The sequence below is a fragment of the Agelaius phoeniceus genome, chromosome 3 (genome assembly GCF_051311805.1).
Source record: "Agelaius phoeniceus isolate bAgePho1 chromosome 3, bAgePho1.hap1, whole genome shotgun sequence".
NCBI classification, from domain to species: Eukaryota; Metazoa; Chordata; class Aves; order Passeriformes; family Icteridae; genus Agelaius; species Agelaius phoeniceus.
In genome coordinates, this window is record NC_135267.1 from 62,258,949 (window position 1) to 62,280,870 (window position 21,922).

Here is a 21,922-nt window from a genome sequence, read left to right on the forward strand (position 1 = left end):
CTGTGGCTATTCTACATTAGCCACTCTGAGTATCAGTGTTTCAAACATTTCACCTGACTTCAATGTAACCTTTTGCACAGAAAAAGTTTATGATGAAAATAAACTTCTGTTTTGTTTTTACATTTCCTTGAAAGAGAGAGTAATCTAATAAAAGAAAGCACTAGGGGGTCACTGACCCACTAACTTTTTTTGCACCAGTATCTACTTCTAGTATTTAACTTTTGAAAACTGTTAGGGTTTTTTTAATATCTATTTTCTGTCTATTGTTGTTTTTTGCCTAATTTTATTTGCTCAGTTTCAATAACTATGTACACTATGGTATCTAGCAGCTATTGGTACACTAAGTACTTTTCCCTCTATTTGTTCAACCTTTTGTTGTGGTTTCCAATAACTCTTTGACAATTAGTTTCATAGAAAGAAAAAATGAGCCATCACAAAACCAGCAGAATGTTCACTGAGTGAGGAGAGCTGCACAGTGCAGTAACAAATATCCAAGATCTCCCATGCTTTTCATGTCAACTGAAACTTGATTTATGCTTGCACTCTTTTACACAAACCCTTATCTAGAGAAAATCCATTTCCAGCCAAAAGCACAGAATAAAGTTTGGAATATGATAATCTACAAATTTCTCTCTCTTTGAAACAGGTTTCATGTTCAGCCTTATACCTCAACACGGATTTATGTCATCCCTCTGTACTTGCCCTGTAAGTGTGATTCTATATGAAAGATTTGTCTGTATGATTTCACTGTTAGTATTTTTTGGAGAGCATCATCTGGTATGTCCTTGTTACTGGATACCCCCAGATTTAATTCATCTGATCTGTCATATGGATTTTTTTTAATGATACAGTTACACTAATCCAATGGCTAACCATTTCCAGAAGGAACAGTTCTCTTGTGCCAAGACTCACACCTGCCTAACCCTCAGAGCCCTAAAGTGTGAGAAGACCACTCATTTTCCTTCTGAGTTTCTCCTGAACTGTGTCCACATGCAGTCACTGTGCTGATGGGGGTAAGCAAGGGTAGGACAGCTCTCTCCAGAGGCAGCCAGCAGGCAGCACAGAGCCCACGCCTTGCACAATTCCAGAGACAGCCATTCACCTCAGTACAGAGCAAGCCATTGCTCCACTGAACATGCAAGGCACTTTGAATGACTGATTTAGGTGAGCTATTTAACCCAGATAAAGATGACCCAAATCCCACCCTAGAAACTAAAAGTAATCCTAAGGACATCATGCAATTTGCATTTATTTAGTCCACTTCAGTATCTGACCAGCTATAATGACACAGCTGCTTGTTAAACTTGGTAAGTCAGCACTAATATGCTTAAATGTAGGCAAAACAGGGATCACCACTCACATGAAACTAACAAAAATATAAAAATAGCACCATTTTTCATGTGTGTATGATGGCAGTACTCACCACAATATATTTAATATTGAATTATAAGCATCAAGCACTGGAAAAGACACCAACTATTGCACTTTAATTGTTTTAAGGGTACTATTTTAGTGTCATGTTTCATAGGAAAGCTATACTTCTCTATTATTCATCTGACATTTAAAGCTTTTTTATATTCTTTCCCAGGAATATAAAGAGTTAAATCACAAAAGACAAGTTTTAAAAGGACTTTATTAAATCTGACAACTGACTAACTGGACTTCATGCAATTAATAAGAAAATCTGGTAACTGAGCAACAAAGGACAGTTCACTGATAGCACTTTTTTATTTCTGCAGTTTTACATATCTTCAGTTCTGCAAATACAACATTTGAGTAAGACATTACTCGTTCTAGTTTTCACCCACGCTTCATGAGGCTGCTGCAGTGTGGAAAATGTCACACTGCTTCCCCTGGTAGAAGAGCCACAGAAATGACTGGGACACACAAAATTAGTCCTGCCCATACACTTGGCTGAAAACATTTGCGTAGGACTGACTGGGTGTTTCACTGTTTTACACCTTTTTCACTTACTATTTCAATTGATATACAAATATAGTAGAAACTTTTATACACACAATCAGATTCATTATTGTGGGATCCAATTTTAAAAAATTAATAAGAGAAAACAGTAAACTTTGTAGGGATCTCTTCTGATGCTCTGCAGAGGAGCTCACAGGTCATGACTTGCATATTGGGTTTTAAACTTACACTTCAGACATATAAAAATGATTTTGATACTTTCTCTGTTGCAAATTCAAATATGTCCTTTATTTTTGAAGAGTGTACTATATGCTTTACCCTTGGCCTCAGCAAGAGATCTGTTATGATTGACTTGATGGTTATATTCCTAATAGGGCAAGTCACTGAAAGTACTGTTCATGTTTCCGAGAGAAATTTCATAAAATTCTTCTTGAAATGCAGGATGGGACAGGAGTTTACTGGGGTTATATTCATATATTTACTAATCAAGATTAGTTTATTCTCTAAGTCTTTGAAAAAGTCTTTTTTCCAGATGAATCCAACTTATCTTGGAGGGTTCATTTTCTCATGAATCAACTACACCAAACATGCTGAAAAGTACAGTATAAACTGGTTTGGTTTGAAATCTCTTCCTCCTGGATGTCAACTGGCATTCCCAGGTTCAGTGCACTCAGTCAGTAACTTGCTCAGTCTGAGTCTTTGTTTTTCCAGAGGGGACACTTCTGCTACTTCCACTCCTGTTCTTGCTGGAAGAGCCATCTCCAAATGGCTCTGAGTCTTTCACTTGGATTTAAGCAAGTCTTCCCATTCAACACTGGACTCACTATTTTTAGGAATTGCTGGAAAGATTGACTGCATCTTACTTCGGAATTCTTTCATCTGTAAAAGAGATTTAAAAATAAAATCAGTTAACTGCTACTAAGGAACAAATAAAGTAGCACCATGAACCTCACAAAACAATGTGTGTGAGGTAAAGAATAAGTAAAAAGCTTTTAAAATAATAGAAAACTAGGACTTTTCCCCTGATTATGTTCGTTCAATTAACAAAGTGAAAAAAAGCATTAAGGGACCCACAACAATCACCCCTTCTAATGCACCACACTGGGGTGCCTCATTTGGAGTGCTTGCCTGAATGATCCACTGCTGTTACATGAATTATTATAAACAGACACACACACACTTTAAATATTTTTGTTTGGAGGAAAATTACCTCCATGGAATGTGCTCCTATTTTGACTGCAGTTCCTTTTTCTACACTTGTAATGGCTAAAAGGTCCAGTAGTCTGTTCAAGGATTTCAAAACAAGGGCTAAAGAAAAATGCTGTTCAGCTCTGACAGCTTAGGTTTATCCCACCATGCAGATAAAGGTGACAAAACAGTCTCATCCAAGTGTATAGAACAGCAGGAAAGAAAACAAGATTCATAACAGTATATGGGACAAAGCTTTTCTTTCACTGCTATTAAAATGCTGTGGAAGAGGAAGTATTTCCATATTATACAGATATAGATAAAAATAGATATATGGTATTTATAATTAATATTTATGCTAAGAACTTTATCACCAATATGTGATTCAATAGTCCTGGAATGCCAGAACCAAACATTCATTTAAATAAAAATCACTTCTATCAGAATATTTAGACTTAGTAAGTTTCTTTCTTCCAGGATTTATACATGTATTTTTATATATAATATATTTTTAAAGGATAGACATGGAAAACCAGAACAGTGAAAATCCTGTTACACAAACAGCAGGATGTACAAGGGGAAGTTTTGGACTGCTATTTTTAGGAAGCTCTATGACAGAATCTATGACATTCACACAGAGAAGACAGGATGTGGTATTCAAGCACTGGATGCAATGACCTCTTGAAGAGCAAATGCAGTCTCAGGCAGTATGTCCCACAGAGAGGTTCCAGGAAATCTAGATATTCCAAACAGCTACACAGGCATCTACTCTCATATGCCTACGTTTTGTGTGTTATAGGTCACCAGTATTTATACAAATACCTCTGGGTTGTTTTCTCTGCAAGTCCTTCTGTGTATGAATAATTCTGACAAAGAATTGGTACTTCTTTGCAGACATGCTACTGGAATACAATTATTTAAATTACAGCTGATACAAAGAATGAAACCATTCACAAATAGATTACCAGTCCTTTAGTAAGACAGTAGCTAGCTATGATGGATGAAAGCATTTCTGAACCCTAGTTTTTATGTAATAATGCCTGGGTACTGCTAATCAAATAAAAATATATGTTATATAAAGTAGGAGGAAAATTCAGAGCCAAATTATCCTTTTTGCTTTTTCCTGATTTTGTTCCTAAGTAAAACTAATTCGCTCTCTATTTTATATTTCATTCTGATCAGATAGTTGTTTTGATTAATTATTCCTTCTTGGTTTTTAAAAATCTTGGCCATCATCCACAATTGTTCCTAAACTAACATTTTTGCTTCTCATTTAAAACTGAGAAGCTCTCATAGACAGCTAATGTTTCCAAGAATAATAAACACCAGTATCAGAGCTGACGTAGAGGAACAGCCCAAATTACATTAAACAATTGCTGCCAATTCAATACAAGTATTTACAGTAGGAAATGTTTTAGGAGCTTTGGCTTAGCTGTTTTTTCCAGTCCTATGTAATTAAGTTATCCCAGTTTGCTGATGGGTGGAAAACATTCAATTTACTTAACATTTTTTGCTTCCTAAAGAGTTATTCAACTCTTCTACTCTTTCATCTCACTCTAAGTATTATCTAGGTGTTTGGAACACAGGAATGGTCAAATATCAAACTGATGTAAAATGCTGTAGCTCTGTTGATATAACCATAATAAAACATTCAGTACCAGCCAATGATCTGGTGCCGTGTGGATTTTCTGGCTGCTTCTAAACTCAGACTTAAATTTCTCTTAGTGATAAATTTAAATGATGCAGTCATAACCTCTAGAACACACCTCTGTTACCACACTGAAGATGCACAAAACCAAAGGGAAACTAAAAGTAATCGTATAAAGCCTCCAAAAAAGAAGATGATGGGTGGAGCAACTCAGAAATCTGCAGTGATTCCACTCTGACAACCACCTCATAATTATTAACAAGCCAAACCCTAACTCTTGAATGCAAAAAGCAGTCTTGTCTGGGAAATAAAACACTACAACTTGGTTTGGAAAAAAAAAAAAAGTACTGATTTAGACACTGAAACACTGCAAGCAGCTGCAGATTTAAGAATATTAGATAGATTTCTGTTCCCTCAGAACATTAATTTATGTTCTGCAGGTAAAAGCAACTAATTTCCTGGAAAAGCAAATTTTCCTTAACATGTGGATCAGATCTGAAATATTCAATCTTTCTTTTGCTTTTAAGACTCCCTGAGAAATTTCCTCAGCCTTGTCTTCTCAGACTTTGATGCTTATTTGTAAAACCACTTTGAAAGTGATGCCAGACTCAGTGTCTCATTTGCCACTCCCTCTCCCACCTGCCCTTTTCCACAAGCCCACTCTGCACAAAACCAGATTTTCATTGTGATTCGCAACTTTGACCGTGTTTATGTTTTTCCACAGGTTTTCCTCTTTTGTGATTCCTGGACATTGATCTATTTCAATACATCACAATGCCAAGCTGATCACAACTGTACACTGTATTCTCAGGGTAACACTTGAGGCTGTCAGCTCTTTAGGAAGGACATAATCTGCAGTGACTGGCCTGGGCCTCATTAATACCTGACTTCACAGTATGTCTAAAACGGGGCCAATTTCTTCCTGGTACAAATGTCACAGCTACTAACTCTTACTAGAAGTTTTCATTTTCATAGCCCTTATAAAAGATACTGCAACTGACTGTTTCTCTCCACAACAGTTTTTAAGTTCTCACTAGTAAGACATTAAGCAACTTAATTAGTACCAGTCACAGATTCCTATTTCCCCCCTCTCATCCCAGCCAGAAAGTGCAGTGCAAGGTTTCACTAGTGCTTTGATCTGGACCTCGAAGGTAGCTTCTCCTTTCCTTCCTCTTCCACTAATAACATCAGCTTCTGAGTTTCCTCCTTCATTTCCACACTTGTGCTTGGTGCTCTCCCAAATGCACTTCCAAATCCCAGTCACTGTCTTCCCTGAACTCAGCATTCCCCTAAAACTCACTTATCTTAAAACATGGAGAAAGCTTTCAAAGAGAACTATTCTCTGATGTCACAGAACTGGTGGATACCCACATATATAACCATGAAAATCACATTCCTAAGTTCCTGTCCCTTCTCTCCCACTGACAATGTGTGCCTGCTTACAAACCATTCTAATACCCCATTTTAGGTTGTAACTTCTTAATGGTCAAACTTTATGATCTTAGAGGTCTTTTCCAGTCTTAATGATTCTGATTCTTTCAGTCAGAGACACGGAATTCAGTCTTCTGGGCCTTGACTGATCAAATTCTATTTAACATATTTTTATAATTAGGACTAAATTTGGCCTCCAGAGTACCTCACATTGGCTTCCAGGTTGTTCTTGCTTGCATTTAGTTGACACTGTCACACTAGGCCAATTGCAACTTGAAAGCATCTTTGCACTGAAAGTAAAATTTGTCCACTAACATTCAAGTTAATCCTTCAACAAACTGGGCTTACCAGTGCCCAGTCCTCTGGCAGTGTGGTGAGCTTCTTGTGAAGATGATTAATCAGCTCAATGTTCTATTAATACTGAACACTTGAGGTGGGAGAATTAGGACTTTGTCTTTACTTGCTTCAACTCCTGGACAAACACACTTCTTGATGAGGAAAATGCTGCAATTAGGAATCTGTCTTGTCCTGCCTTTTCTTTTCAGCAAACATGCAACACAAGTGGTCTCTTCTCCTCTCTCCTCCCTTCCCGGAAATCTGCTGTATTTCCTCCAGATTCCAGAATACTCATGTCAGTGGTGTCAAATCAAAAGGCTTTAATTTCATTACAAGAGCTAATGTGCTACATACTAAGCACTGGAATGTTTTGCATAACTCATGTCTCTTTATTATGGTCAGCCACACTGGCACTGGGGTACTCAGTTCAACTGTGATAATGTCTTCAATTAATAGTACAGTAAACAAAAGCTGAATGTATTTTACCTCTTCCTGCTGCCTTCAGTACCATAGGCCACTCTCAACTGCTGCTCCTGAACCTACTGGTACACGAACAATTTGTAACACATTTCTTAACATTCCAGCATGCTCCATTCCTGCAGGCGACTCTCTGAAGTGAATTTCACTCAAGTGAATTTATTTTTTTTGTCACAGATATTACAGAGCTTAACGCTGTTTTTTCTCACCAAATAAATTACAGTAACTGTTCTACCTCTGTCAGGCTCCTTTCTAAAAGGGTATCATCTACCTTACTGCATTAAATAATCTGTAATAGCTACAGATCACTGTTATTTTCTTATCTTAACCTAATGATCCTGCCTCAGATGGCAAAAATATGGGGACCTAAAAGCATCTTCCATTTAATAATCTCTTTTTAATGTACATCGTTGACAGAATGTCACACAAAAATTGGGATAGCACTATTACTGAGAGCACTTACATGGCCGTTCATATTAAAATGAATGGAAGAGGGGCTAAAAGAGTCTATTTGATTCCTAGAATGAAAGTTTTAGGAAGAAATGTTCTCTTTAACGTCTGACATTCATAATAGGCCAACGCAGATTCCAGGAATTATTAGTTTCCTATTTTAGTACTCGTATCAGTAAGAAGTGCTTACATTAGCTTCCAAGAGAAATGAGGTTAGATGCCCTGAACTGGAATATCAAGTGGCAGCAGAATGCAGCATGTTCATGCCCTCAGTTCTCCTCAGCCACCATCCATTTCACAAGGCATGAAGATGAGGCAGGCTGCCCTGGATTTAAAAGCATCAGTGAGGATTGCTCTTGCCACCTTTTCCCAAATCTTAAAATGATTGCGGTTGCCCTTGTTAGCAAATGATTACCAAGGGCCACAGACAGAAATAGCAAGTTATTTGTAGAAAATGACAAGTGCTGAACCCTTGCAGGACTGGAGGAGCAGAGCAGCCAGCTTGGTGGCTCAAGGTGATTGTCCCTCTCCCAGTGTAAAATGGGGCACTCACTGAGGGTCACTCTGTGCCAGCTCTGGAATAACATGGAAAATAGAGCTCTGGTTCACATTCTTACATCTTGCACTTTGCTGGAAAAAGCATCATGAATGTCTGGATCATGCAGAACTACAAGTCTATGAAAATGGCCCTGAGACTGTCAATCCCAGCAGTAAACAACCTAATATTTTCTATGTACTTCCATGGTACCCTGTTCAGCACCTATTTGCTAATTCCAGCATTTCAGGCCTACTCAGAGAAAAGCAGCAGCAGAATTGTGTTAAACCATCCAGTGAAGTCAGGAGTTCATACTGGCTCCATCTCATGGAGGCTTACACACATGCCTAACCTTGTGCAGTGCTGAGCACCCTCTGTGAAATCACAGAGCTATTTACAGTGCTCAAAATTAAACAAACACATTCTCCCACAAATTTATCTCTATAAATCCTGTGTAAGTGGGTAAAACATATCCTGTGCTTTTTAAAAGAAAAACAACATGAAAAGAACCTAAGTGAACTTTACAGGGAGAGGGGGAGAGGACCATCATTGTTTAGAGCAAAGCAGCCACAATTCCCAAACAATTTTCAGTGTGTAGTAGCCTCCCACAGCTACTGCACGTTCTGTCTTGAATTACTGGTGAACTACAGAGAACTGTCAAGTCACAGGGGTCAGGCTGCCTCTTTTCCAATTATTGGGTCACATGAAGAGATAAAACACATGAAGTACTTTTCTCACATTACTTTTCCATGAGTGCAGAAGACATGTTGCTCATTCATAAATGGGAAGAGAGCTGATCTCCATCACAAACATGTTTTACTAGCCTCACTTTGGTTTCATTTCTGTGCAAATGTGACTTAGATCCCAAAGTGGGAAGAAGATGCTATTCCAGTAAAAAAGCCTAAAGAAAGTAAAACTGTTCTGGGTTAAGGCTAGATTATTTTGAATTTAAGAATTAAAAAAAAAAAAGGACATGGTTAGCTAATTATGTTCAATTTTTTTATTCACAGAGACAGCAACTTTGTAAACTGGATTCTGAAAAAAAAGAAGGCATTTCCTTAGGTCCAGAAATACAGGAGTGCTCTTTTCACTTTTATACATTCCTGTGTTGATATTTCTGAAATAAATGTGATGAACTTATATTTTTGTAGTATGTGGTACCTTAAAGTAAAGGCCTTTGTGCTATGCAGAAAAATGGAGTGTGGCTGTAACTGAAGAATATGCCATTTACTTCTGCAGAATCTTACTTTCAAATCTGGGTGCCTGGAAAGGGCATCACATTATTAATCTATTATGGTGTTATTAGTCATTGCCCCTTAGCCACCCTGGGCAATTTGAAAAATTAGGCTTGAAATAATTTTAAATTTAAAGATAGTTAAATATCCAAATTTATAAAGCTAGATGGTTAAAGGACCCAAAATCTCAGGATTCAGTGCCTCAACCCTGTAAACTCTTCTGTACTGTAATCCGGATTTCTGAATTAAATTCAAAAATACAGATTGTCTGCTGAGCAACCTGAGTAATTTTTTTTCCTTGGTATGTCCAGGAATGCTATTATAATATAATTATATACCATCCACAAGTGAGATTCAAGGCAGAGGAAAGGGCCAGCAAAAATCCTGAAGTCTTCAGTGAGGTTTCAACTTCGTTGCCTCGAAGGGGGCTGAGTTCCCTGCAGGAAGCTGTCAGAGGCAGTGTGGCACACACAGGCAGGCAGGGACAGCCAGATGCCCCCAGGCAAGCAGGGCTCTCAGCCCACAGCCATGGCCATGGCCACACTTTAACACACAGGATGATGCCATGGAACAAGATGTAGCACGAGTAACTCCCAGCTGTCAGAGAAGCCTGGATTCAGACTCTGCATGTGCACGCTCAGTTTGCAGCGACACGAGGCCGAGACAGGGACCACCCCTCTCACGCACGAAGGGTGGCACAGAGGCATTTCAGACCTCAGGCTTCCCAACGGGCTGGCCACAGCCAACAGCTGCGAGTCACTCCCGGGACACAACAGTGAAACTCCTCCAGACAGCTGCAGTCACAGCCTTCCCATTTCTGAAATACTCTCTTACAGCTGGCCCTATTCATAAAGCAGACTGTAGCTTTCCAGTACAAAAATTATGATCTTAATCCTTGAATAAGCATTCTGCCTTATCAAGTAAACAGTGAAGTTCACTGGTTTCATTTTTTTTTTCCTTCTTGAATAAAGTATTAGCAGTACATACGTGTGGAGGCCAGTCCTCTCCAAACCAATTAGGCAATATAAGCAGCAGAGAAAAATGCAGTACAAACAGGAGGAGGAAGTGCTAACTTGTACTAGTACTCCATCTTCTTTCTAAGAGTTTAAGTTTAAATTAGCATTGAGGAAATAAAAGAGCATTAAAAAATGGCAGATTTGATTCATATAGAAATACATGATCATGAAATATCAAGGAAAAGTAAGTTTCTATTATGCTATCAGACACAAGCACGACAAGGAATAGAAATTTCATCAATAATATTTTTGTGAGGATTAAGTACAACGATAATTAAAAACTTAAAATATTTAGGAATTACTCTAGGATGACTCTAATTATTTTAGGAGGTATGATGGTTTTATAACAACATTTACTCATTTATGAAAGTAAAAATTTCAGCCACTGCAATATGCCTACACTGGGATTTATAAATCTCAGTACAATTTACAGATGCCATATATGAAGACTATGTCTCCATGCTCTCATCTTCTGTTTTACATTAATCCATCCATAAAGCCAATACTCCTTTGTATTTATACTGTGCCTATGACTATAGTTGCACAAAATTATAACAAATATCTCTCAACATAAGCAGGGGGGGGTTTATTTTTATGCTCAAAATGGTGATTCAGAGGTTAGATTTTTAATGAAGAAAAGCAGTTCACTTAGGAAATGTTCTTTCCATCAAAGCCACAACAAGCATATATTCTCTGCATTGCTTTTAATTGTTTTAGATGTCTCTTTATGGCCATGCAATTGTTTTAGACTCTTAATATTTTAAAGGTTAAGATCAATGAAAAACAGGATATTTCATTAGGAGACACCATAAAAGTGATAAACTAATATTTTCTAAGTATATTAGTCACAAATTGCTAAGCAATTCTTCTAACTATTTTTCCAGCTTTCCACAGAAGAGCAACAATCAGAATCTCACAAACCTACATATGAATCATCCCAGCCCTTTTCCTATGGGACAGAGAATGCTTTTATTTTTGAGGAAATGAAAGCTAATTTATTGAGGACATAAAGAAGAAGAGGGCTTTTAAAGCATGATTTATCTTGTTTGTTAATTGTTGTACACTTCAGTCTACAAAGGCTTAGGGCATTGTTCTGCTTTTAAAAGAAGGTTCATAATTGCTGGCAGCTTAAAAAAAATAAAGAAAAAAGAACATCAGACATTAGTAGGTATGTTTTAGCATCTGCCAAGTACTCTGTAGCTGTGAGTTTAATTTAAAAGAAAGGTTTACAACTCCAAAGTTAACTTCTAAAAAGTTCTAGAAAAGGTCTAGAAAATTGTCACCTGTGGTAGGTGACCCTGCCTTGGCAGAAGGATTGGACTACATGATCTCCAGTGGTCCCTTCCAACCCTAGTTATCCTGTGATTCTATGACACTAAATTTTTTCCCAGTAATAAAAACATGTGGTGGATCATAACACTAGCAGAATAGGCAAATAAAATTTAAAAAGTTTAATTTTTGGAAACTTCAATGAAAATACTTGTTTAGTTCAACTGTAACAACAGTGGGTTTAAGATATTTTGAATATTTTACTTTTAGAAATTTTTACTGAGTAAAATGCCATTTATTCTTTAACTGAAAATTTTAAATTTCATTGAACAGCTCACTGAACAGCAGAATTTTGAAATAAGATGTTTCAACTACTAGTTTTAAAATAAACCGGAAATCATAAATTGGTCAAACCAAACCTTTTCTACAAAATTTCTTTCAATACTTCTGTGTTTTGCATCAGCAAACAGCCATCCCACTGCATCAGGAGTGGTCACCCATATGGTTGGACATTGCAAGCTCAAAACCAATAAGGTAATGCCATGGAAGATAATACCATGATGTGGAAGTTGTTAAATAGCAAATAAACTTGTTGAAAATAATGGTGCCATTTTATTTCAAGCCAGACTTATTTACAGCTTGTGTTTAACACAGCACGTGTCTTTCCACAGGGTAAGGTGCCTCAGAGAGGAAGGCTGCAGGTACATCTGGATGAGTCCCAGATTCAGATCGGGAGTGCTCTTTGGAAGCCAATCTCCCAGTTGTCCATGCTCCCTGGGCATGAGTCTGTGTAACTACTGCACAGTCTCAAAATGCATGAGCAGCAGTTCCTCAGGGTGACACAAATCTGAAGAAGCACTCTAGCAGTGCACATAACACAGTCCAACTGCCAACAGGCATTCAAGCCATGGGGCAAGGCCAGTGTCAGTATAAAGTTTGAAAATTCCTGGAATGGTTGTAGATATCAGGTCCTCAGCCTGTTAATGCTTCACTGCCCTAGTGCTGCTGGTCAATAATACTCATTAATATAGAGAGAGTTTTTATGCTCAGAGATAATCAAAGGTGGTACAAATTTAAATATTTTCCCGAGTGACTGCAGGAAGCAAGTTTAAAAAGTCTGATTATCACTGACATCTGATTATTTTCTCAAGAATTACAATATAAAAGTATATAAGAATCATCTCCTAGGTTCTAAAGAAAGATTTCTTTGATGCGACTGAAAAATATAACTTAAACCATTATCTAACTAAGTCCTCATTGAACCATCACTTCTTCATTTCAGAAAAGGAGTTGAGTGGAATTTAGTAGCATTTATTACTTAGCAGCCTGTCACCAGATTACAGCAGTGGTAACTGCAATCAGAGAACATTAACCTAACCTGAGACAGTGTAAAATCTTTTCTATTCCTTACCAAGACATAAAGATCAGCCACTTACTCTCAACCCCTGGCTTACACTGGCATAAAAGCAGCGGACTGTAAAGCTATAGGGAACCACCTTTAACAATAAAGCCATTTAAGAACTGGAAGCAGGCATTGGCACAGCACTGTTTTAAGAACTAATGAACCACAAAGATTAAATAAAAATCTAGAATGGCCAAATTTGGTGCATCATCTCAGTGCCTGGAAGGAATCTTAACAATAACTTGTTTCTAAGGCAAGCACAGGCTGTCTCAGAAGGTGTGAGGATGAGACATCCTGAACTGTGGTTTCAGTTTCCTTCCACAACACAAAACTGCTGAGCAATTGCGCAACAAACACAGATTAATTACAACGCATCAAGAAATCATCACTCCACTTTGCTCTTTCATCTCTGATTTTGGAAGTGATGAGAAGATAATTTAAACAGCCACAAAGCTCAGGATAATACATACTTTATCAATGACTCACAGTGCCATCAATAATTCACGCTCACAGGAAACATGTATCCCACCGTGAGAAGCATTTTGGCAGCGACGGCCAGCGAGGCCGCTCTGCTGGGCGCAGCACGGCGGGGCAGCGCGGCACGGCTTGCCTAAAGCCCGCCTGGCTGCGGGACACAGCCGCAGTCCCGGGATCAGGGATGAGCCAGGCCCTCGGCGCGCCCGCTGCAGTTCCGGCCGGCGCCACCGGGTGTCGCTGCGGGGCAGCGGCGGCGCCCCGGCCGCGCCCGGCCCCGGGGGAGCCGCCGGGAGCGGGGCAGGAACGCAAACCCGAGGGCAGGAACGCAAACCCCAGAACCCAAGCGGGACTGGGCGGCAGCAGCGGCCGCCTGGCCCAGTTCTACCCTCCAGGTGTGCGGGAGAGGCCCTGCCGGGCCGGGCCGTTCACCAGGCATTCCCGGCCGTGGCACAAGGATCAGGGCCGCCCAGGGACACCGACTGCACATCCCACTGCCTTCGCGGCGGGGCGCGGTTGCCGTGGGCAGCGTTCAAAGCGCACAAAGCACCGAGCACCCCCTGCACTGCACTGCTCCAAGCTCAGTGCCCAGCTCTGTTCCTTCTCCAGCCCAGCCAGGCCTGCCCCGGTGTGCTGCGGGCTGGCCAGGACGGGAACTGCCCCACTGCCTCCCTGGCCACACCAGTCCCGCATCAAGATCTGCGGGCTCTGTTACTCCTTTTGGTGTGGCTTCTGCCAACCCATCACATTCCATTTTCCACTGAGGCTTCTCGTACTTCACTCTTTCAGATTACTCAAGCCATTAAATACTTAACAATTCAGTCCTACTTGGAACTCCCCCTCAAACCCCGCAAGTGAAAGTCAAGTCCTTTATTGACCAAGATCCCACCTCCAGTCACAGGCACTGAGCTGGCAAAGGATTTGAGAGAGCGCTGGAGCAGAGGTACTCCTACATGCAAATGAAGCATCCTTCTTGTTTGCTAAATCGAACACCTGCACTGCCTAGAATCAGCATTTTACTATGCTTCACAATTTAATACTGATAAACAATAGTAGTACCATCTTTCTCCTTAATGTATGCTTTGCTGAATATATAAATATTTGCCATATAAGGTAAAAGAAGTCTATTCACTCCTAGTCCTAAAGAGGATGCAAACAGCTCTCCCAAACTTATAGCTGCCTGGGACTCTAAGTCACGGCTCATTACTAGGGCCAAACAAAAATGCTCACATGAACTTTAGTGTTCACCCTCAACATTGTGAAATACTGGAACATAATCAATTTACTGAAGATTGCTGGAGGTGGTATCCTGGGATGTACAAATGCCTCCCGAGCTTCTCTGCCTTTATGTGACATGTCAAGGACCACCATTCTAATGCACAGGTTACTCAAACTTCTGTCCCTTGCCACTTCTAGAAAGCAAGCTGGCTTCCTTTCAGTTTTTCTTACATCCTCTGTGCCCTGATGCAAAAAATAGAACTTGGACAAATAAATGCATTGCTCTAAAAATAGGATTCAGGGGGATAGCCTTCAGTTCGATAAGCAAAGTTAGCAGCTACTATTTTAGCCTCTAAATTAGAACACTGGCTCTTCTGTGAGGTATCTGAAACATCTGTGCAAATAAACATAAAGCAGGACAAAACTGTTCCTCCCCCTAAACTGTCTCCTCGCACAGCATGCCATTTTTTGCAGATGTAAGAACACCTTCCCTGTTTGCACACATTCTGGTTAGTCATTCTACAAGTGGTAAATGAAGGTGTAATTCTTAGGCTGAGGTAGTATAGAAATGCCATCCCAAGATGCATTACCCAAGGAAAAACATGGAGTTGGAGGGATCACACTTGCTACTCACACTGTGCACGCCCAGAGCCTTCCAGATGGCAAAACTCAGCAATCCAACTCCACACCACGCATAGAGTGAGCCCCACCCCAGGGCTCGTAAGGCCAGAGAGGAACCACTCTCTGGTAGAGCTGCTGTGGCAGTAATCCCCTAGAATCAAAGATAAAAAGTTCATGACAAAGTGAACAATAATTGGAAAAAACATTAAAAACTAAGAAAGTTGGTGATTTAGATTTTTTCCTGACCTGCCAGTTGCGCTAGTGTGGCCACAGAAAATTTTATGGCTGCCAACACACCTCAAGAGCCAAGAAAGGGACTAGATGAAGTGCCTTCCTACCAGGAACAGATTTCACAGTTGCCAGTGCCAGCTGGGGATGACTTTCACTGCCCAGAGTCAGTGGTTCCATGGGCACAAGAATCCAACACTCAGTTATCTCACCAGTCAAAATACAAAACTGAATCTAAACCAGTCACAAGCCTTTATGCCAGTGACATCTGAACATAATCACTGCATGTCATTGATTTTGGTACTTTTTCGTGGGGGGGGCACCTGATGGCCCATAGATCTTCATCTGCACTTCTGGAACCTGCAAGAACATGAGCAGTTTTCATCTGCACACAGAAAGGGTATTGCACTGACCCAGGGACTAATTTAAGAGGGCTACAACTTTTTTCCCCTCTGAAGGATCACTGTTCAGTTGTTCACATGCAAACACAGATTTCAGATGGTAATTGTTAAAGATTGGCATTTATGGTCCTTACACAACTCAACAGTTCTACTTAACCGGGTATCTTGGAAAAAAAAACAACCAAGCTCTGTGGCAACATAAATGAGATTGCACACATAAAATCACAAAAAATTATTTCATTTATAATCTAAAATACTGAAAAGCAAAATTAACTTTTGGAAGGATCAAAAAAACTTTTCTCCGAAACATGCCAAATAACATCTTTTTTTCTCATCACAAAAAGTGGGGGGGAAATATTTTGTATTCTTGCTTTAAAAAAGCTTTAAATTTTTGACTTCTTTTTAAATGCTTCTCTTTCTTCTTTGATACAATTAAATATACTTAATGGTCAGTCAAATAGCACCAGTAGTTTTTCCTCCTCTTGGCTTTGTATTTATTGAAATGTTAAAATGATCCTTAGACAGTCCTCAGCATTGACACTCCCCCTCCTTGGGATTCAGCTGTAGGCACAGCTACCCAAGGACAAACATGCACTTGGAAAGGGCACAAGCAAAATGTATCTTCACCCTTATTTATTCCAATTTGGACATCCCAAAGTGGAAGCTGTTAACAAAAACAATGCTCTGTAAGCAAATACACACAAACAGCAGAGATCTCTAGTCATGCTGTAATATCAGGTTCTATTATCTCCTTACCACAGATAATGAACTATTATAACTCTTTCAGTAGAGACTGCTCTGAGTATTGAAACGCTGATTATTTTTGACATATTTCCTGCTTCCATAGTCTAACCATATATAACAACACTGAGAAAAAATGGTCCCATTTGTAAGATGGGAAATGAATGGACAAAAATATCCTCTACACAGAATCTTTAAATAGGAGTCATTATCTGTGAAAACTGCTGGCAAAAAAACCCAACCAACTACTATTTAAATGCTTGATTGTCCCAGAAAAATAGTGGTAAATGGAAACAACTGATCTGGTTTTACTGACTGCAGTCAAACAGGGTTCAGTCACAGGCTGATTCCTCAGGGTACTTAAGTACACAGGTAAGGGTTTCTGTAAAGAGGACAGCTGGTTAAATGATTCTCAGATACAGTGTTCAGAGCATCAAGAAAGTTGATTAATGAAATGCTAAAAAATTTCAAAGGACAATGGTAGCATGGAACAAAAAGATGACACCAACAAAAAAAAAATTAAGAGAATTGAATTTATTCACTAACCTGTTATTCTATGTTCAAATTCTTTTCTCATCACTACTCTTATGTATTTTTTAAGAAAACATTCTTTAATTTAAAAAATGAGATTTTAAACAATACTGAGTCATTCCAAAAACAGGCCAGAAAAAAACCAGGGCAGAATGAACAGATTTGTTTTCCAAATATATGCTGCTTTTTTCATTTTGTTGGTTGCTGTTGTTTTGTTTTCCTCTGGAACATATAAACAGGAAGTGGGAGAAGGAAAAAAAATCATTGCTTTTTTATTCAGACAGGCCTTGATTGTGTAACTGCCCCTTTGTGTGCAGAGCGTGTCTAAAAGGAAGCAGTGCCTAAAATAAAGTGTGTTCAAGTGTTTTGGTTGATTGTATTCAGTGTGTTCACTCTTTTGTGTGACCTAATCCATTGTGAAATTAAACACCTGGATAAATGCTGGTAAAACTGGACACTTCTCAAAATTAAGTGCTGCAGCTGAACATTTAAGTTTTACAAAAAAACCCCATCAATTAACCAGGATCATATCACCATCCCAATAGCACATGTATTGATGTCTTCACTAGAACAGGAATAAAATGCCAGAAACTGAGGGCTGGTAGAATTAATTCTTTCAACACCAGTGCTGGCTGATGTTGGCTTAAAGTACCTGTCAAACTATGGCCTCACCTTAACATGGATAAAAATCATATTTAGGCATTGAACATCTAAAAAAGGTGAAATCTTTTGTAGTTATTATACCTAATGCATTATTAAAAGTTACTTAAATTTATAGTTACTTACTGCAAGTAAGAATGCTAAGGCAAAACCTCATTGGTACCTTGGGGAGCTTCTACAGAGAGTTAAGCAATTCCCAAAGTCTAGTCTTTCCTTTTTAAAACTGCTTACTGACCTTAACCTTGTTTACCTTAACAAAAAAAGTATCTTTCTACACTCTGGAGTACTGAAGTCAAGAAGCCCAGGATTATCACAGATTTTTCTAGCAAACTGTTGTAATTCTTTTGCACAAATAGCAACAGATACAGTTTTCAGCAAAGATCAAAATTATATATATCACTTGATGACATTTCTAGCATATATATTCTCAGATGTCAATGCAATGTCGTTCTTGATAAATTTCACACTGATAATAGGACAATTCAGACACCCAGGAATATATGAAAGCTGGAAAAAATGCAGTGCTCAAGAGAAAGGAAGTTAAAAAAAAAGATGGCAAAAAAGGAGACAATTTCCTTATTACAATGTATTTCCACAGCTTGTGAAATAAATTCTCATGAAGCTTTCTATTTTGTCTATTTCAAAAAAGAAATTCATGCTTATTGTTTCTGTAAAGGCAATGAATGAGTCACGACACAGCAGCCTACAGAGAAAAGTAGGAAAGCAAATGAAGGATCTCATGCCCTTTGACCAGAAAGGGAGCTTATGAGTGATCAGAAATTAAGGTTCTGATATAAAGTACAATGAAATAATTTTTTTCTCTTGATATGCATTGAATTAATTTGATATGTTATTGAATCATCATTTTTAAAATAAACAAAATTGATCAGTTCTTAATTCCCTAAGAACATCTGTAATACATGTTACATTTTAAGAGCTTGGTGGAGATGAGACTGATCAATTTTAAGGGCCTATTTTTATGCTTTTGGAAATAACAAAGCATTAGTGAGGAAAAAAGTATCCTTCAATTAAACATGCTGTGTTTCAAATTAATACAACAGCACGGTGTAATTGCTAGCTCTGCTTTGCAGTTCTTTTCTTCAGAATGCACAAGTGGATCCAGTTAGAAATTGCCTGAGCTCAGATTTATTTTGGCCATGAGATCTCATAGTCCCAGAGTTCTCACCCTTCCCCTGACACAGTGAGATGGGAGTGGAGAGCTTTAATTTTGACTAAATGATCCCACTTACATATTCCACAGCTTACAGACTTCTACCTCCTCATTCCCATCCTTACTGCAGTCACCTTGCTTCCAGACTCGCTGCAGCACTCTGAGACTGCATGGTGAACTGGATCCCTGAGGTGATGCAGGCTCATGTCTAAAGTGTGCTCACATCACAGAATTAAGAGAGATCAGTAACTGTATTTCACTAATCAGAAGTATGATTCCAGCAAACAGTGTAAGCATTATGTATTTCAGCTAATCTCAAGTACTGAAGTATTTAGCAGGGCCTACTCTGAATAGATTTTTAAATTAATCCTACACCTGTACTGAATTCAATTAAATCTAGTGCTCTTATCATTAACTTTGCCAAGTTCCATGTATATCAGCATGTCTATAAAGCATTCAATGGATTCTTATTTCCTGCATTATCACTACTGGAAAACTTAAAAGATCTTAAAAGTTTAAAAGAACAAACCTTACTGAACCAGTCTGGGTTCTTCTTTTTTGTCATTGCAAGTGTAGTGCCAAAACCTGCTATCATTCCTGCTGTAGCAACAGTACCTAGAAAAATTCCACCTGTCAAGAAAAGTTGAAGAAATAAAAATCAAGACTTTAAAGAAAAAAAACCAAACAACCTGTTTAGAAAAGAAAACCTGAAAGTATAAGATCTGTTAGCACATGCTGGAGGGAAAGGCCCAGTTGTCTGCATTTTTTATGCCAAGTCAGTATGACAAAATAGCAAGACAGAGAATTAGTTCTATGAAACAAGGAATTTTGAAAATAATGTCATGTGTACATATTTTCAAGCCACACACAAAAATTCAAACCCCAGGATGCTTTTTTTGCCGTACTTTGAGATTCCCCTCATTTCATAACCAGCCTACTAAAATCTTGTTCTATGGTGATGCCTCACCCTTCCCTAAATGGGAAATGTAATTGGGTTTGTTGCATCATTTGTGATTTCAAATGGCCACCACCAGTTCCTCTAAAGACCATAACATAAGCAACACTTGTTCTTCAGCTTTATGTTTTACTACTCTATTTATTTTTTTAATTAAATAACTGAATTATTTTCATTAAAAAAGAAAGATAATTACACTAGCAAAAGCTATCCCAAGAAAGAAAGCATCCCTTGCTTTTCAGTTCTTTCAGTTTCAAAAGTCACTTGAGGTACCTTGATCCTTTCTAGCTCTTGCACCAAAGGCACATGGAGCCACACCTGGCCACTCTTAAGAAAAAGGCTTGTTATTGAGACTTACTGCACTGTAGAAACCAACCTGATTCATATTAAAACTTAAAAATTTCAGGGGCGTTACATGCTCTTCCTTTGCAGGTATTGATACCCATCCTGTTTCCCCTTTCCTAACACCAGTTAGGTAATTTTAAAACGGTCTGAATGGGAAATAAGCAAAAATACAGTTAAGTTAGGTGTCACTTTTAAAGAAGTTATTGATCTGATTACTGTGATGAGGAAGTTTCCTGTACTCTTGTCAGTGAAATCGGTAAGGTGCCTCTTCTGCTCGGGAGCACAAAGACTTCGCACCTTGACCAAACTATGCGGTCCACTAAGTTTTACATTTCCAGGTCAGGTAACCAACACTTCCCCAGTTACAGACACAATAATTGGCGGCGGTAGGTCCATCCTCTGGAAGGGTTTGCCCAGGATGTCCCGGCCGGCAGGGCTGGGACGGGGCCGCCTGAGCCCGGGCCTCCGCTCCGCCGGGGGGCGCGGGGAGACCGAGCAGACACCGGGAGCAGCCGGAGTTAGGGATAAAAATTACAATATAATATAAACGTAAAGCCGCAGAGCGCCGCCAGCCCGCCGTGCGCCCTGCAGCTGCGTGCGGCTGCGGAGACACCGGCTCTGCCCTGGCCGCGGTTCTCCCGGCTCGGAACACCGGCTCCTTCCCTTAGGGAATCCGCAGCGCTGCCTGGAGCCCGCAGGAGCCGCCTCTTCCCGTGGGCTCCTGCCGCCTCGGGCCCGGCAGCGCCGAGCGCGGACCGCTCAGGGCTGAGCTCCCTCCCGGGCAGGAGGCGGCTGCGCTGGGCGCCCGTCCCGCCCCTCTCAAGGGTGAAGGGTGACCGGCTGAAGGGTGACCGGCGCCGCCGCTGCCAGGGGCGAGGGAAAAGGCGGCCGGCGCCGCAGGGGCTTCCTCGCTATGTCCAGAAGCCGCGGCGAGGCCATTCCCAAACGTCTGGCTTACTCCCCAGGGGCGGGAGAGAGGGACAAGACCTGGGGCTACGGCAGGGGGAGCATGGCTGGGGACGGTCTCGGCCTGCCTGACACGCTGCTGCTCGTCCCTGACCCGTGCAGGGGGAGGAGGAGGAGAGGAAAGAAGAGGAAGGCTGTCTGCACCTTTGATTAAGAAGAGCTTGTCCTGGGATGCCGCAGAGCTCCCAGCCCCCCGGGGCAGGGACAGCCCCCGCCCAGGGTCCGGCGGCGCTGCGGCCACAGCCCCGTCATGGGCGGCCCCGCCGGCAGCCGCCCCCATGGCCCAGGGCACGGCAGGAGGAGGACGAGGAGGCTGCAACCCGGAAGGAAAGGGAGCTGGGCTGGGACACGCAGCCGCCTTCCCTCCTCCTCCTTCCCCTCCGCGGCCGCGCAGCCCGGCGGGACCCAGCGGCAGCGCGGGCGCGGGCGGAGCTGCCGCCCCCTTAGGAGGGGCCTCCGGCTCCGGGGCGTGTTCAGCATCCCGAGAGGCCAAACCGCGCACAGGGAAAACCGGGAAAAGTTATCCAAGGCTCTTTTAAATCAAGTCTTTTGTAGCAGGGGCATAAGGGGTTTGGTTTTGCGGGTATTTTATGTCCTTGGGACAGATCGCGTAGTGCACTTTACGAAATAAAACTGGGAGACATTATTAATTCCGTTCTTCATTTAGTAAGCTGTATCTTGGCGAACGGTGTTCCTTTAAA

At 40.4% G+C, this 21,922-nt stretch overlaps 1 protein-coding gene across 1 annotated transcript; it reads right to left on the reverse strand.

The window, feature by feature from the left end:
• Positions 1–1,615: 1,615 nt before the first annotated feature.
• TMEM242 (transmembrane protein 242) lies at positions 1,616–21,614 on the reverse strand. Its single transcript, XM_054629637.2, has 4 exons — positions 21,366–21,614; positions 19,485–19,585; positions 15,237–15,374; positions 1,616–2,802 (listed from the first exon to the last, which is right to left on the reverse strand). Exons 1-4 carry the CDS (start codon positions 21,499–21,501, stop codon positions 2,704–2,706), a joined length of 474 nt encoding a protein of 157 aa, XP_054485612.2. The 5' UTR covers positions 21,502–21,614; the 3' UTR covers positions 1,616–2,703.
• Positions 21,615–21,922: the final 308 nt, after the last annotated feature.

Bases quoted from the DNA above. Each gene is read 5' to 3' on its own strand.
- TMEM242 (XM_054629637.2), bottom strand. From the start codon at position 21,501: ATGGGGGCGGCTGCCGGCGGGGCCGCCCATGACGGGGCTGTGGCCGCA. The intron at 19,586-21,365 runs GTGCAGACAGCC...TTTTCTTGACAG, and splicing joins CAAGCTCTTCTTAATCAAAG to GTGGAATTTTTCTAGGTACT. The intron at 2,803-15,236 runs GTGAGTAGCAAG...TCTCTTTTACAG, and splicing joins AGGCTCTGGGCGTGCACAGT to ATGAAAGAATTCCGAAGTAA.